The 17,304-nt window shown below is 49.6% G+C and overlaps 1 protein-coding gene across 2 annotated transcripts in view; it reads right to left on the reverse strand.

Moving 5' to 3' along the window:
* AP1M1 (adaptor related protein complex 1 subunit mu 1) overlaps positions 1–17,026 on the reverse strand; it is a 29,464-nt gene extending 12,438 nt beyond the window's left edge. Inside the window, exons 1-6 of one of the 2 annotated variants that reach the window (XM_047776714.1) lie at positions 16,796–17,000; positions 11,118–11,274; positions 8,677–8,744; positions 6,882–7,012; positions 5,347–5,494; positions 4,395–4,430 (exon numbers count right to left, since the gene is read on the reverse strand). In XM_047776714.1, the coding sequence (XP_047632670.1) occupies positions 4,395–4,430; positions 5,347–5,494; positions 6,882–7,012; positions 8,677–8,744; positions 11,118–11,274; positions 16,796–16,837 (582 nt within the window). In that variant the 5' untranslated portion in view covers positions 16,838–17,000. Of the gene's footprint in view, positions 1–4,394; positions 4,431–5,346; positions 5,495–6,881; positions 7,013–8,676; positions 8,745–11,117; positions 11,275–16,795 lie in introns of both variants that reach the window. The other variant, XM_047776715.1, reaches the window with a different exon arrangement.
* Positions 17,027–17,304: the final 278 nt, after the last annotated feature.

Here is a 17,304-nt window from a genome sequence, read left to right on the forward strand (position 1 = left end):
TGGGGAAAGAGGGCTCAGGAAGTGGAGACAGAAGCCATGCAGTGGCTAAGGCTAATCCAAGCCCTGTGGGCAGCAACTAAGAAGGGGCTGGCCTTCTTAGCTAGGGTGTGACTGGCAGCCCCAAGCCAGTGCCTTCCTCAGGGTGGGCATGGAGAATTGTTTGCCGGGGGATCGGCTACCTAGGTATACCAGTACAACCAGATTTCCGGGCTCTGGAGGCCAATGTTGACTCTGGAGGCTGCTGGCTCTGCAGTCAAGACTTAGGAAGGTGTGTTCTAACATGCCTGGGATGTCCACATCTGCCTTGTGCTGCCTCCTGTATAGAAGAACAGGGGTCGTCCTTGGGCGGTGCCACATGCGAGGACACATTGTAGCTGGGACCCCCTTGAACTCCTGGTGCTCTCCCACACGGCTGTTTATAAGTTGCTCCCTGGGATTTACTTCTCAGCCTTGGGACACCCTAGAGCCATGTTCTGGGCTTAGTAAACAATTTAGACCAAGGTCCTTAGGCAGGAGGGTAACGCAGTGAGTGAGGCTACTGTCTTGCCTCACAGCTTAGAAAGTAAGATGGCAAATATGCTGACGTTCAGAACCTTTTTGGAAAGTGCTGTCACTTAGCAACTGCATGTCTGGGAACTCAGCCCTCCAGAAATTCCTCCCAGTATGAGAGATGCCCAAGCACACGCCTGAGGATGAGCAATCCCGCTCATTTCTACACTGGCTGTAAAAGTCAGAAACGGGCATACCTAAGTGGCCCACAGGACGGGACTGGCCCAGTCAGTCCTGGTCTTCCCAGGCAGGGAGGCGAGGTCCTCTCCTGTGTGGAGTCAGGTGGGCTGCAGGGCAGTTGGAATTGGCTAGCATCGCCCTTTCCCTGCCACCGGCCACAGCTATAAAACCTGGGCAGGATGCATGGACAACTACTGGAAGACTGAAAATCTTCCAGCAGCTCTGGGAAGAGTTGGGGGAATGAGCAGTCCACAACACCCCCGGCCCTTGAGAAAGTGCAGCAGAAAGCTGGAAGTGGAAATGAGCATTGGGGTGAAGACAGAACTTGCGGAAGCCTCTAGCTCTGGCTCCAGGGCCAGAAGGGGAACTATTGCTGCTCAGAGGGAGTATGGAAATCCCCTATTTCTCCCCTTTTCTCTATTTTCTCATATCCTAGGCTCCAGGAAATTCAAATTTCAAAAAAATTTCTGTCATTAAATCAAATAGCTAGTAGGTCTGTTCTGAAAGAACTGCTAAAAGAAGCTTTTCAGACGGAAGTGCAATTGTACCAGAGGGAAACCTGGAAAATTGGGAATGAGAGGAGAAAAACAGAAATGGTAAATATCTGGTTAAATATGGTAAAAAGTCTTCTTACTCTCTTCCTGAGTTCTTTAAAGTACGTTTGACAATTGAAAGCAAACATTTCAACACTGCCTGACATGGTTTTCAATGTATGCAGATGAATATATAGGACAACTCTATAAAGGGGCAGTAAAGTTTCTAAAGTCCAATTGAAGTTGTAAAATATTAACTCTAAGTAGATGATAAGAAAGTAAGTATATACTTTGTAGCACCCACTAAATAAACTGTACGAAGAAAAAATATAGAATGAAGAAACAAAATGGGAACACTAAAAATGTTCAAATAGATCATAGAAAGATAAGAAAAGGAAACAAAGGAATGAAAAACAGGGAACAGGAGTTCCTGCTATGGCACAGTGGGTTAAGAATTTGACTGCAGCAGCTAGGGTCTCTGTGGAGGTGTGGGTTTGATCCCCAGGGGGTGCAGGGGGTTAAGGAATCTGGCATTGCCACAGCTGCTGCATAGGCCCCAGCTGCCGCCTGGATTCAATCCCTGGTCTGGGAACTTCCCTATGCTGCAGGTGTGGCCATAAAAAAACAAAAAGAAACCCAAACAAATAAACAAAAACCAGGGGAAACAAACAGAAAACAAATAATAAAATGGTAAACTTTAATCCCAGCAAATTAATGGTTATAGTAAGTATAAAAGCTCTAAACATATCAAAGACAGAGACTGCCAGAATGGATTTTAAAAATGACCCAATTATATGCTTTCTATAAGATATATGACACAGGTAATAAGTTAAAAGTAAAAGGATTAAAAAAAGGAAGTAAAAGGATAGAAAGACATATACCATGTAAAGACTAATCAAAAGAATTAAGGAGTGATAACAGCAAAACAGACCTCAGAGCGGAAAAAAAAAAAAATCAGGGATAAAGAGGGATAGTATATAACGATAAAACGGTCAGTTAACTAAGAAAACAGAAGAATCCTAAAACTGCTTGTGCCTAATAGCAGAAATTCAAAATATGTTAAGCAAAGACAGCTAAATTCACAATTACAGCTGGAGATTTTAATGCTCCTCTGTCAGTAATAGGTAGAACCAACAGGCAGAAAATTAGCAAGAATTGCTAGAAGAATTGAATAATGCCATTAACCAAATGGATTTAATTGGTATTTACAGAACACTCTATCCAATGAAAGCACGATATACATTTTTTTTCAAGTGCATGTGGAACAGTCACTGAGATAGATCATCTTCTGGATCATTAAGACAAACCTTAACAAACTTTAAATAATTGAGAGTATATAAACTATATTCTCAGATCATAATAGAATTAAACTAAAAATCAATAACAAGATAACAGAAAAATCTTCAAACATTTAAAAATTAAACAACACATTTTTACTAAATAATCCATGGGTCAAAAAGGAAGTCTCAGAGTTCCTGTCATGGTGCAGGGGAAACTAATCTGACTAGGAACCATGAGGCTGAGGGTTCGATCCTTGACCTTGTTCAGTGGGTTAAGGATCTGGCGTTGCCTCGAGCTGTGGTGTAGGTTGCAGATGCGGCTCGGATCTGGTGTTGCTGTGGCTCTGGTGAAGGCCAGTGGCTACAGCTCCGATTTGACCCCTAGCCTGGAAACCTCCATATGCTACGGGTGTGGCCCTCAAAAAGAAAGAAAAAAAAAAGGAAGTCTCAGGGGAAATTTGAAAATGTTTTGAACAAAAATGAAAATCCAACATATCAGTATAGGATATAGCTAAAGTAGTGCTTAGAGAGAAATTAAAGCATTAAATGTTTACATTAGAAAAGAAGAAAGGTTTCAAAATACAATTTTCAGTTTCCACTTAAACAAAGTAGAAAAAGAAGAGCAAAATAAGCTGAAATCATGAGGAAGAAAATACTAGAGACAAGAGCAGACATCAATGAAATATAAAACAGGAAAACAAAAGAGAAAATCAATGAAATCAGAAGCTGATTCTTTGTAAAGATCAATAAAACAGATAAACCTCTTAAAAGATCGACAAAGAGAAAAGAAAGACAACATAAATTACCAATACTGGAAATGGGAGCTCCTGCTGTGGTGCAGTGCGTTAAGAATCTGATTGCGGCAGCTTGGGTTAAAGACACAGGTTTGATCCCCAGCCCAGTGCAGTGGGTTAAAGGATCTGGTGTTGCTGCAGCTGAAGCATAGGTTGCAGCTGTGGCTCAGATTCAGTCCCTGGTCCAGAAACTTTCATGTGCCATGGGTGTAGCCAATTTAAAAAAAAAAAAGGAAAAGAAATGGGAGTTCCTGTTGTGGCACAGCAGAAATGAATTCAACTATTACCCATGAGGATGTGGGTTCGATCCCTGGCGTTGCTCAGTGGGTTAGGGATCTGGTGTTGCCATGAGCTGTGGTGTAGGTTGCAGATGTGGTTCAGATCCTGTGTTGCCGTTGGCTGTGGCATAGGCCAGCAGCTATAGCTCCAATTTGACCCCTTGCCTGGAACCTTCATACGCCTCGGGTATGGACCTAAAAGGCAAAATAAGTAAACAAACAAACAAACAAATATAAAACTATAAAACTTTTAGAAGGAAATTTAGGAGAAAATTTATGTGACCTTGGGCTTGGCAATGAGTTTTCAGATATGGCACCAAAAGCATAACCAGTTTTAAAAATTATTTGGACTTTCTCCATATTAAAAACTTGCTCTGTGAAAGGTAATGCCAAGAGAATGAAAAGTAGTGACAGACTAGGAGAAACTATTTACAAATCACATATCTGACAAAAAAGTTTATCCAGAATATATAAAGAACTTTCAAAACTCAACAATCAGAAAACAAACAACCCAACTTAAAATGATCAAAAGACATGAAGAGACACTTCCCCAAAGAGGATATATGGAAGCACACAGAAAGATGCTTTACATCATTAATCACTAGAGAAATGAAAATTAAAACCATGATGAGATACCTATTAAGATGACAAAAATAAAAATGTTGATGAAGGATGTGGAGCAACCGGAACTCTCATCCACTGCTGGTGAAAATGCAAAAATGTTACAGCCACTCTGGAAAACAGTTTAGCAGTTTCTTATAAAGTTAAACACATACTTACCATATGACCCAGCAATCCCACTCCTGGGTATTTGCCCTAGAGAAATGAAAACTTCTGTCCACACATAAACCTATACATGAAATGTTTATAGCAACTTTGTTCACAATTGCCAAACACTGGAAACAACCCACTTTGATGGGTGAATGGATAAACTGTGATTCAGAATATAAAATAAACAAATATAAGAAGAAATAAACTTTTGATAAACAGAGCAACTTGGATGAATCTTAAATGCATCATATTGAAAAAAGCCAGACGCAAGCAGTCACTCTGTATGATTCCACTCATACAACAATCTCAAAAAGATAAAACTATGGTGATGGTGACCCGATCAGCAGTTGTTGGGGTTGGGAACAGGCAGAAGGGTGTGACTTCAAGGGAGCAGCATGAGGGAGGTTTTTTAGGTGATGGAGTTGTTGTTTCCTGGTTATGACAATGGGTACACAAATCTGTACATGCTCTAAAATTCATAGAAATGTTGAAAATAAAATTCGACTCTACTTAATAACTAAAAAATAAATTAAAAACAAACATACACAAAAATGTTAAAAACCCCAAAAACAAGTTGCAGGAGAACCATATCTTATGCTTTCAGTTTTATAGAAAAGCAACATATGTCTGCATATCTACAGCATAAGGTCCCAAAGGATGACAATGAATTCTTCAGTGAGTTGGCCTTTCTGATAATGGAGCCTTCACTTTCTAACTCTATACACTGCTTTTTTTTTTTTTTTTCCCTTTAAATGATGTGCATGCATTCATTCTAAATAAGAATAAAAAGTAATGAAGATAAAACAAGCTTGCATTGCAACAAGGGGCTCAAAGTGAATCCTGCTGATGTACTATCACACGGAAACTGCTTCTCAGGGCTTTGCTAATTTTTAAAGTCAAGCTACTTTTATTTCCCATCATGGAGGAGACATTTTTTGAAAAGAAAATAAAGGAAGCCTACCAGGAGGTTGACAGACTCGATGACGTCCAAGAACACCTCATTCTTCCGGTATTTGATGCCCTCGGAGCGCCAGGACACTGCATTGGTGACGGTGGCTGGGGGCCTTGGGGCCCCCGTTTCCAGCTTGTGGCCTTCCTGAGTGATGTACCTGTGGGCCCGGGCTCAGAGTTAAGCAGCTCAGGCACTGACATTCTTGAAAACAGCCCTTCCCTGCAGCAGGCTCCAGAAAAGGCAGGCTCTGGTTTGACCTGGGGCCATTTAACACAGAAATATCTTACATTTTCCAAAAACTCCAAGAAAAATCTTCAGTTGCAATGACTGCAGAACGGTTGCTTTTAGGGGACCAAGGAAACAGTGCTGGTGAGGAAAACAAGAAGTGGGCAGGAACTGCTCCTGCACTCGGTGTGCAGAGGGGACTGATACCCTGGGAGAGTAACCTGGTGACCCTGACCCCACTTGGGGAACAGCAGAGGTGAGATGTGCACAAGTTATGTGGCTTCTCTGAGTGTCAAATGGGGGGGACAAACCCTCTGATTGTGACTGGAGTGAAAAAAAGTGCTTGCACAGGGCCTGGTTCACAGGAAGCACTTAATCCATAGTGGCCTTAATTTGAATGGCAGGATTCTAAAGAAGGGAAATTTGGAGTTCTTGTCGTGGCTTAGTAGTAACAACTCAACTAGTAACCATGAAGACACAAGTTCAATCCCTGGCCTGGCTCAGTGAGTTAAGGATCTGGCTTTGCCTTGAGCTGTGGTGTAGGTTGCAGATGTGGCTTGGATCTGGCATTGCTGTTGCTGTGGTATAGGCTGGTGGCTACAGCTCAGATTCAACCTCTAGCTTAGGAACTTCCATATGCTGTGGGTGCGGCCCTAAAAGAAAAAAAAAAAAAAAGAGAAAAAATTAAAGAAGGGAGATTTTTTTTTTTTTTGGAGTTCCTGTTGTGACTCAGTGGTTAGTGAACCCAAGTAATATCCATGAGGATGCGGGTTTGATCCCTGGCTCGGTGGATTAAGGATCTGGCAAAGCTGTGAGCTGTGGGGTAGGTTGCAGATGAGGCTTGGATTCTGCATTGCTGTGGCTGTGGTGTAGACCGGCAGGTGTAGCTCCAATTTGACCCCTAACCTGGGAATTTCCATATGCTGCTTGTGTGGCTAAAAATACAAAAGACCAAGGAAAAAAAAAAAAAAGATCTTTCTTTCTAATACTTTGCTTTTTTTAAAAAGATTTTTCATCACGGCCTCTTTTATAACAATAAAAACAAAGGCAGGTGTCTCCCTAATAATGAGACATTTAGTGCACCCCTGTGGATGGAGAATGAAGACCTAGCAACAGAAAAAAAAAACACTCATGCTACACAGGGCTGCTGAGTAGAAAAAGGACCCACAACTACCGAGTAACTTAGAAAACCCCTGGTGAGCTGAAGCCGGGGCAGAGGGCCAACAACATGAATATACGTTTGGTTCCTCATCTCCAAACCTGCCAACATCAAGCCCGGGCGTGACCCTCGCCCTGTGCTCACCACCCTGCCCACTCACTCCTGCAGGATCTTGCTGTCTGTGGTCTGGGGGTAGCCGAAGTCCATGAGCTCATCCAGCAGCTCGTAGATGATGACGAAGTTGTCGCGGATGCTCTCCTCCTCCAGCTCCTTGAAATACTCCGAAAACACCTGCGGCATTGGCATGGGAGGCAGATGGTTGAGAGGGAGGTTGAGGAAGGGATGAACTTCTGCACAAGTTCATCTGCACTTTGTGCCCCAAGGCCCTTGCCAGCAGCCTTTTGTCCACTGCTGCACTTGCCTGTTCCTAGGAGTCCTACGGACAAGGTCTTGGGCTCAGGGCCTGTGGGCAGGAGGACAGCTGTGGCTGCCTGTGAGGCAGGCCCCAGGCCAGGGAGGTGCAGGCATCCTAGAAGGCCTGGTGACCACTCTCTTCCTCTCCCTGACAGACACCACCAGGCCTGGGGGCCCTGCCAAGCTTCTCTTTAATCTTGACTGTAACTTTCATTCTTGGGCTCTGGGTCAGGAGTGACTCAGGTGAGGGACAAGAGCCACTGGGGACAGGACAAGTCTGCTTTCAGCCTCCCTGAACTCCAGTCTGTAGAGCTGTGCCTGCAGATGCATCTGCCCCATTTCAACAGAAAAATTAAGAGGCTCAAGGCAGGGATGCCACAGGAGACAAGGGGAGGAGGGGCTTGGGAGAAGCTCTTTTGTGAGCACACACACCAAAACAGAGAGGCAACGCCAAACACTCCAGGGAGGAGAACCTCCCTCCTTCCCACTTCTCCGGTTCCACACTCTATGACTGCAGCGGCTGGGCCTCTCCTCTGAAATCACAGGCAGCACAGCCCTGCCAGAGACAGCTTGGGAAGCAAGGGCTACTCCTTGGACTGTACTCAGGGGCTCCCCAGGGAACGCACTGCTCTCCTGTTCCCATGTCCTCAGTGCCCACATTAGTTCCGCCGTGTCTGGCGTCGGTGGCTCCTGATCTAGCTGCACATGGCACCTGCTGAGGGATGAAAGCTTTTCTCCCCCCTCCCCAGCTTCCTGGGTCTGAATCTGTGCATTCTTTAACCCCCACAGCCCCCACTTTGGCCAGGCCCATCCATTTCTTTCCTGGAAGTCTGTCACAACCTCCTCACTGGCCTCCCTGCTGCCTTCAAGCTCCTTTTCCACTCAGCAGCTAGAGATGCTCTAACTCAAATCAGGTCTTGTCTGTCTCCTGCTTAAAGCCCTCCACTATCTCTCATCAGACTTGTAGTGAAATCTAAACTCCTCACTAGGCCCTATGCACCCCTTACCCCATGGTCCAGCCCTGCCACCTTGCTGACCTCAGCCCCACACTGTCCTGGGCACACTGGGCACCAAGTGCACTCCCACCCCAAGGCCTCTGCATGTGCCACTCTCTCTGCCTCTCCACCTGGTTGTCAGCTGGGCCTGCCATGTGTCACCTCTCTCTGTGGTGGGGCCTCAGGCTTCTGTGCCTTTATAGCCCCTGAGGAGACTCTGAGCAGAAATTGGCTCTGCCCTCCTGGTTAACCCAGCTGCTCATCTCCACCCTTCCTCAGCCATCTGGGGGGCACACCTGTCCCTTCCAGAATTTGGGTTCGCTCCTAGCCTGGGCCCCACCTTCTGTTCACTTGCCTCACTTGGTGGAGGGACAATTAAGGTTGCAGAATCCCACACAGAGCAGGTGGGGTTCCCCTAGTCCACTTCCTGGGGTTCTGGCTCTAGAACTCCCTAGGGATGCTACAGCTCTCGGGTGGCTGGGAAGTGGGGATATACTTCAGAGCCAGCTGACTGATACCCCTCATGGCCCCTGTGGCTTGACTCACCTGCACAACCTTATAGAGGAAGGAGAACACCAACGACACACACGCATTCTTCTTGGAGGTGGCAACCACTGCATGGCAGCTGCAGTTAAGGAGCACTCAGAGGCCTGGGCTTCTGCCTCGTAGACCCCAGTTCACTGCATGTTTGGGAGAGATGCCCACCTCAACCCTGGGCTCGGAGTCACCCCGAGCCATTGACTTGGCCCTCAGTGGGTCCAAGACCAGGTGGTTACAGTAGGACAAGGTCCAGGTCCCTAGGGAGTGCTGATATGACAGAAGGGCAGCAGGGGGCAAAAGGTACCCACCCCAGCTGCTAGGCAGGGCACTGCCCTGAGGAGGTGATACCTGAGCTGAGGGCTGAAGCCCAGGGTATGGTGGAGGGCACTTCAAGTGGGGTGAGCAGCCGGGCGGGAGGAGGTAGTGCAGTGTGTCCTGGGAGCAGAAAGCAGGACACAACCGGCCCTTCCCCAAAGCCCAGGGCTTGTGTGACCCTCCTGAGGTCCAGGGCTTTCTGGTCAGGCTCTGAGGGAAGAAGCTAGGGACAATTCTGGCTCTTACCTTTCTGCAAGCCTTCATCCCTGAAACAAACCTTTTTAAACAAAGCCCCCATTCTCTCACCTGTTTGATGGGAGCCTGAGACTAGATTCACCAAGGTGACGTTTGTAAAGTGCCTGGCATACACACTCTCCCTCTGACATATGTACCCACCTCCCAGGGTCATTGTGTCCTGGGCACTTCCTGTTCCTCTTTCCCTAAGGGGCCTTAAGCCACCCGGGAGGCCAGTTCCTCCACCGAAGGCCCGTGTCGGGGGCCTATTCATAACAGGCCTGTGCCATCCCATGGACAAGATCTGAGCTCTGGGAGAGAGAAGGGGCCGCCTCCACCTCACTTTGGGCCCCAGGAAATGGACCCTTGGCCAGAAAGGATTACTGGCTTCCTACCTCCAGTCTGGGCCACATGCCCTCGAGGTGCCTTCTAAGGAGGGGCACCAGGTACCTCCAACCCTCACGACTGGGCCTTGCTGGAAACTGCCTCTTGAAAATGGAACTCAGGGTGTGCTGGGCACTGGCAGCTGAGGGGTGAGCCCTCGCTGTCTCCTCCCTGGCTGCCCATGTGTGAAACACTGAGGCCCAACTGGAAACTGGTCTGGCAGCTCCTGCTGAGCTGGCACAGCCTCCCCTCCCTCCTTTCCACACTTGGACAACATTGCCCAGACTCAGGGCAGCTTCCAAGACAGCAAACTCCCAGGTTACAGGCCACCTGCAATACTCTGTGCTGTGGGGATCCAGACCTCAGGGACCTGGATGAGGGTCCTGGCCAACACCTCCCACACTGTACTGTGCACACGAATCACCAGGGGTGGCCCCATTAAGAAGCAGACTCTGACCCAGCAAGGCTGCCTGGGGCCTGGGATTCTGCAATTCCAAAAGGCTCCTAGGAGAGGCTCTAGCCCATGGACCACACCTGCACTAGCAAGGTCTATGTGTCTCCATGAACATGGGAAAGGGGACAGAACCCATGTATGCTGGGTGCAATGCAGATGCACCAGATCATCTGACCCTAACAGTCCTGCGGGGATCTCCCTGGACCGTGAGAAGGTGAGGACTTGACTTTGGTCACAGAGCTATGGAGCCTGGGTCTGAACAGGGCTGTGGGCCGCAAAGCCAGGCTCTTCTTGCAGCAGGATATCAGAATGTGCCTAGAGGGCTGATCAAAGCCATAGGGTGGCCAGTCAGACCTCACAGATGGAAACTAGCTCAGCGAGGCCTTCACATGGCCTGAGGGGGGGGGGGGGGGGCTCTGAGATCTGGGCAGGGATGGGAAGAATATCCCCTTCTCTGTCTCCCACTACCTCTCATGGTCCAAGCCACCACCCTTCCCACCTGGATGCTGACCCCCTCCTCCCCATGTCTACTCCTGATCCCTGAAGTCTGGCCTCCAGAGACTTCCAGAAGACGCAAATCTGACAGTGTCACTCCTCTGCTTGAAACCCTCCAAATATGTCCCATAACACTTAATGTGATGTCCTACAAGGCCCCACACTGCACATCCCTGCTAACCACTTGGGCCTTGCTCCTACCATGCAACTCTCTCCAGTGCTCCAGCCATCCCCACCACAGCTTTGGAATGAGACCTGGCCCAAGCCTAGCGCTCCTTGTGCTGGTGCACTCCTGTGGCTGGAGGACACCTGGCCTTCCTGTAGGCCTCTTCCAGGATATCACCTCCTCAGGGAAGCCTCCCTGGCTCCCTGGACCAGACTGGACCAGACAAAGACCCCTGTCACACTTGTCATCCTTGGGCAACAGGCAGCTCCAGGAAAACAGGGCTGTGCCTGATGGCCCCTGCTGGCCCAAGCCAGTCCTGGAAGCTCTCAGTCGCTTGCTCACGCACGCACACACACATGCCCAACAGGAGTCCCCCAGGAATGCCCCGCAAAGGGATACGATACAGGTTGTTATGCTTGATCCACATAAAGCGGACGCCCCCGTGGGCCAGGATGGGTGACAGCATCCCTTCCTCCTCCTTCTCCATCAGGATGGGCATGAAGTGCTCCACCTCCGACATGTCCACATCACCACGGTAGTTCCGGCAGATGAGCACCTGGGTGGAGGTGGAAGAGGGAAGACACTTGCACAAGCTGGATGCTGGGAGTAGGGGTGGGAGGAAGATGAAAACCAGCTTTCTTCCCTCCTGGGACCCCAATTACACCTGTCCATTAAAAGGGCCATCTGATTTCCATTTCCCAGGGAGCTCCTCAAGGAAAGCATTTCCCCAAGTCAATTTCCCCAAGTCTTTGCAGGGGGAGCGTGGGAGGGGGCTATAGGGCAAGAGTCCAGGACTGCATTACTCGGGAGATGCTACGGTAAACAACAGTTCTGCAGGCTCCTGCTGTGGTGCAGTGGGTTAAGGATCCTGTGTTGTCTCTGCAGTGGGGCAGGTTCAATCCCCGGCATTGCCACAGCTGTGGTGTAGGTCACAGATGCAATCCCTGGCCAGGGAACTTCCATATGCCATGAGTGCAGGCAAACAAACAAACAGAAAAACACAACTACAACATCCCACGGATTCTCACTGCAGATCTTGTTGGCACCTTTCCTATGTTAATGCACCTGCTCTTCTGTCTGCATCTGGGGAGGAACACTGCTGAGTGTACTAGAACCTGTCTGTGTCCTGAAGAGAAGCCCTTCTCCTCATGGCTCTCCCATGGCCTGTGGGTGTGGATAAGCAGTACCACTGCTGATGGGAACATAGAAGGGGGACAACCACTCTGGTGAAGTCTGGCAGGTTCTCAAAAAGTTTGTGACCCAGCCATTCCTCTCTTATGTTTACCCAAGAGAAAGGAAACCATATGTCCACATGAAGACACGTGCATGGATGTTCATAGTAGCTTTATTTTAAATAAATTCAGGCTGGTGAGATGCCAGTGTCCTTCAACAGGTGAATGGAGACAACAACTGTCCACCCACACCATGGGACACTCCTCAGCTGCGGAAAGGAACATCTACTGATACCAGGGACAGCATGATGGAATCTCAGGATCACTAAGATGAGTGAAAGAAACCAGACAATGGGGAGCATATCTATGTGATTCCACTTAAATAAATCTGGAGAAATAGTAACAGAAAACACATCAGTGGCTGCCTGGGGACAGGCTGGACATAGAAGGGTGTGAGGAAGCTTCAGGGGGTGATGGATTGTGCTTATGGTTTCCTGGGTATACATAATGACTGAACTCATCAAACCATATGCTTCAAATAAGCACAGTCTGTTACATGTAAGTTACACCTCCCTGAAGGACTAAAAAAGGAGGTGTGAGATACTGACTCACAGACTTTAAAAAACTTAAGGTGGTTTCCAAATGAGACAGGTTGGGCAGCGGGGGACGTGCTGGGGGTTTGTGATGGAAGTGCTATAAAACTAGGTTGTGATGATCGCTGCACAACTATAAATGTAATAAAATTCATTGAGTAATAAAAGAATTCCTAAAAAAAATTAAAAAATAAAATGAGAGTGGTGGATTGAAAGGATGTAAATTTTAAAAGTTAAAATGAAGAAAAAATAAATAAATGTCTACAGTGAAAAAAAAAAGGAGGTGAGAAGCTATGCCATTCCAAGCCAGGCTCTATTTGGAGATGCTGCCTAGAGCTGCTGCCATTCTTGTGTGTCCGTGAGGACAGCTGGCTGCAGGGACTCAGTAATGTGCTGAGAATGACACCAATGAACTGACCGGACTGGGAACCGCCTGCCTCAGAACCTGTCGTTTCATAAAATACATGGTTTTACTGTTTCATTTTTTTGCTCACCTTCATCACCAGAGCTGCACAGAGGTCCACTCATTCAACAAGCATACAGCATGTATCCTGCTACCGTACATCATGCTGGGTCTAGGGACACAGGGTTGACTAAGACAAACAGGATCCCTGCACTGAGAACTTGCTCAAGGGGAAGTGAGAGACTCTTCATGCGTATGACCTTCAAACTGAGGCTTGAGGGGACAGGGGACAGGTGCGATAGAGGCAGAGGGACCAGTGTGGTTGAAGCCTTGGGGTGGGGAGTGCAGCCCATGGGAGACCTAGGAGTGTGGTTAGGTGGAGTGAGAGTAGCCTTGGAGCTGGGGCTGCAGGCCCCGGATAAGAGGACAAAGGCAGGAGCCAGGACAGATTGGAAGATGGCAAGCAACACTGAGGTGACAACCCTTACCCCCTGCTGCTGAGCCTGACTCCACAATTCCTTCCTCACAATGAGTGAGGGGGCCTTCTTAGAAGTTGAAGGTCAGATCAGATCTCTCCCCTGTTGAAAGTGCCATCTACCCCAGCCTCCCTTCAAATAGAACAAGCCACAAGTCCATCTCTATGGCTGTCTGGCTCTTCACAGCCCCTCCAACACCTCTCCATCCATGTTCCCTGGGCTCACCCCTTTCCAGCATCCCTGGCCAGCACTCTTGCTCTCTCTGAGCAATGTGCATCTGCTCCTGCTTCAGGGCTTCTGCACTTGCAGTTCCCTCTGTCCAGAATGTCCTGCCCTAGACCTTCTCAGTTCTTAAGCCTCAGCTCAGAGGGCACCTCCTCTGAGAAGTCTTCCCTGCGTACCCTGGCTGAGATCATATCCTATCCCTTTCTACTCCCAACCCCACTTTATCATCACTGCCCACATCACCATTGCATTGTATATTCATATCCTTATTTATCATCTGTTGCTTCTACTAAAGTCTAACACTCTTTGAGAACAGACCACTTTACGGCTGTGTCTCAGCACCCACAACAGAGCCTGGCCCTTAGGAGCTTCTCAGTAAATGTCTGTGCAAGTGAATGTGGTGGTGACAAAAAGGAGGCCAGGATAATGCCCAGGTCTCCCACCTGGGCAGCTGCATGGATGGCAACGTCACCCACTCAGAGAGAGCAGGGTGGGGTGTGAAGATGAGCTCGTTTTGGGAAATGCTGAGTTTGCAGTGCCTGTGAGACCTTCAAGGTGTCCTGGAGACTGGTGGGTCTCCAGATCAGTGCTCTGGACTGGTGTACAAATTTGAGTTATTGGCACAGTGACATAAATCAAAGCCTGCCCCCAAGGAGAGTGACAGCATGGGAGGCACGCTAGGCCTGAACCTGAGGAGCTGGCCTCTGCTGGTGGGCGGGGGGGGGGGGGGGGGGGGGGGAGGGGTGCAGCAGACATTCAGAGAAAGAGGGGAAAACAGAGAGCCAATGGAAGCCTTCTGAGGAGGAGCGTGGCAGGTGGTGATGGAAGTTGCAGAGAAGTGAGAAAGATGAGGGGCAGAGAAATGTCCGTGGAGGGTTTTCTATCTGCTGAAAGTGGTCACGCTGGTTTCCTTGGTGATCAGAGGCTCTGGCTGTCAGGTAGACGAGTGGTTGTGAATGTATTGATGTGCCATTATCTTATTTTTGATTTAATGGAGTCTGCACAGAAGGCCAACATTCAAAACATGAGGTCTGTGGGGCAGGGTGAGGGGGTGGGGGGCGGAGGATAATAAATAGCATGATGGTTACTCAGGACAGGAGGCTGCCTCTGGAGCTTCCTGAAAGGCATGTCTGATTATGCTTCTCCCAGGCTATGGTCTCCTCATGGTGGCTCTTCCTTCCTGAGATAAAATAGTCCTTTCTGTCCTGCCCTCCTGTTTGGACATCCTCAATACCCGTGGCCTTCTTGATGCCATCTCTGAGGCTCCAGCACCAACTAGGACTTCTGGCTTGCCAGGCCCAATGGGCTGCCACTCACCCCTTGGGCCCACTGTGACACCTCCTTGTCCACCTGACTGCCACCTGGTCACCTTCCCAGCTCTGGCCTCTCCTTCCTCCAGGAAGCCTTTCGTAACCACTTCTGCTGCCAGCCAAAACTAAGGTTGGGCAACTGCATTACCTGGGGCTTTGTCCTTGCCCTTGTTGCTAAGTACATCTGCCTATTTAGATCCATGTCTCTGTTTGGGTCTGTCAGCTTTCATGCACCTCCCCTGCCAGAGCTTGAGGTCCATGGGGACTAACATGGACTGTGGACCATGGGTGGTGCTGAGCTTGTCTTGAGCTCAGGGAGTTCACACACTTGCCCGAGGTCATGTAGCTGAGCAGCAGAGACAGGTTTTGAGCTCAGCCCTAACTCTTCAGGTCAACCCTGGACTTGGTGCATGTGAGGTGCTCATGAAATGTTTGCTGAAGAAACAAGTGATGTGACCAGGCAGTCTGTGGGACTGCTGCGGACACGGTGACCACGGCAGAAACAAGAACATGTGCTACCAAGACACAGGGAACACTGCACCCTCCCAGTCCTTGGTGTGCCCTGTGCCCTCTAAGAAGGCTGGGGAAGGAAGCCTGGCCCAGGGCCTGTTGACTTTGGGTGGCCTCCAAGGCAGGCAACCCACTCAAGGGGCTCTGGGAAAGTGCTGGGGGTGGGGACTGGGGTGGCAAGGGACAGTCACTTTACCTCTTCACTCCCTACTGCTTCTGCGCTACTCCTGTTCCCTCCGCCTAGGCCTGGCACCCACTAACTCATCCATGAGGGGCCTGTTTTAATGTTGTTAGTCCTGTCTTTTCTTATTATTCCCCAGTGAAAGAGGCCAGTTGCCTTCTAGAAGGAATGGACTTGGGAGGAAGGCAGTAGGCCTCCTCTGAAAGCTTTGCAATCCCTCCTTTAAGAACTTTTCCCTGAAACCCCTGGGAAAAGCACTGAGGTTCTAGTTATGTCCAATTCCTCCATCATGTCTCAGCTGGGTTTGTCACTCCCCCTGGGAAGCCCTCCCTGACACCCAGCGGAGGTGGACTTTCCTATTACACCCTCACTGTTCCACAACTTATATTTATTTGTGCTTTTTGAGATCAGTGTCCCTCTCGCCCATCAGATTGTGAGCTCCAGAAGGACAGGGACAGACTCTGATTTTGCTCTCCAAAGGCAACCCAAAGGTTAGCACCCTGCCCAGCACTTCGTAGATATTCCTCAAATACCAGCTGAATGAACAAATGATTCTGGGTTCCACTCCCAGACCTGTCACTTCTCTGTGACTGACCAGTGTGACCTTAGGCAGGTTGCATTACTTCTCTGTGCCTCAGTTTCTCCCTCTGTAAAACAGCATTCCCACCACCCACCTCACCTAACCCTTATAACTCAATGTTACAATGAATGCTAAGAAACCCCTACAAGGACTGCTACAGAAAAGTCGCTGGATAAACAGAAGCTTCCGAGCTCTCGGAGAGCGGGACTGGCCTGAGGGCACAGTATCCCCGCCACGCCTCACCACCTCCGGTCAAGGGTCGCCCAGCCCCTCGGCGTCAGGCCTGGCTTTCTTGCCGGCAGCGGCCCGCGCTCCTAGCGGCCTCGGGTTCCCCGGGACCCCCACGGAGGCCGGAGCTCATTGCCCACAGAGGTGAGGATGGGGGTCGTGCACGCGTTTACCTTGCAACGGCGGCAGCCCACCGCGTCACCTAGCAACAAGGCAAGACTCACAGACGGAAGACCCCTTCTCGGTTACCTACCAACAGGGTGGAGCCCTCAGGTGAGGCCAAAGCTTCAAAGACCAGGGAGGCTCCCATTGGCCGGCTACCTAGCAACAGGGTGGGTCCCCAGGGGCGAGGCCCCGGCCAGTTGCCTGGCAACACCGAGGGTGGGGAGCCATCAGTACCTTGCCCTTCAGGTCCAGCACGTAGACGGCACTGGCGGACATGGCGGCTGCAAAAACCCTCGGCACTGGCCGAAGGCGGCGGCGACAGCGGGGACTGCCAGGCGGTGAGCCAGGCCGGGCGCACCCGAGACAGTTCCTCTCCACTTCCGGCCCGGGGAGTAGCGCGCGGACCGTTAGGTCTGGCCGTGGACGCGCTGCCAAAGCGCAGGCGCAAGGCGCCATGTGCGCAGGCGCAATATTCCCGATAAGGCCTTATTTTCCGCTCCTCCCTCAAGTATCCCGGAAGTAAGCTCTTGGGGCGGGGAGGGGCGGGGCCAAGCCGGGCGGACGGCGGAAGAGCAACTCTCTAGCTGCCTGGTTGGACGGTGAATGGCAGCTGGGAAAACTCATGTCGCTGGAAAATCCCACTTAGTGGGCCAAACTAGGTGAGAGATCCTGGTGGTGGAACCCACCGAGGGCCCAGCCATGTGGAACTCATAGTTTGGTGGGGAAGGCTGGGGAACAAATAC

Source organism: Phacochoerus africanus, chromosome 4 (assembly GCF_016906955.1).
Source record: "Phacochoerus africanus isolate WHEZ1 chromosome 4, ROS_Pafr_v1, whole genome shotgun sequence".
Taxonomy (NCBI): domain Eukaryota; kingdom Metazoa; phylum Chordata; class Mammalia; order Artiodactyla; family Suidae; genus Phacochoerus; species Phacochoerus africanus.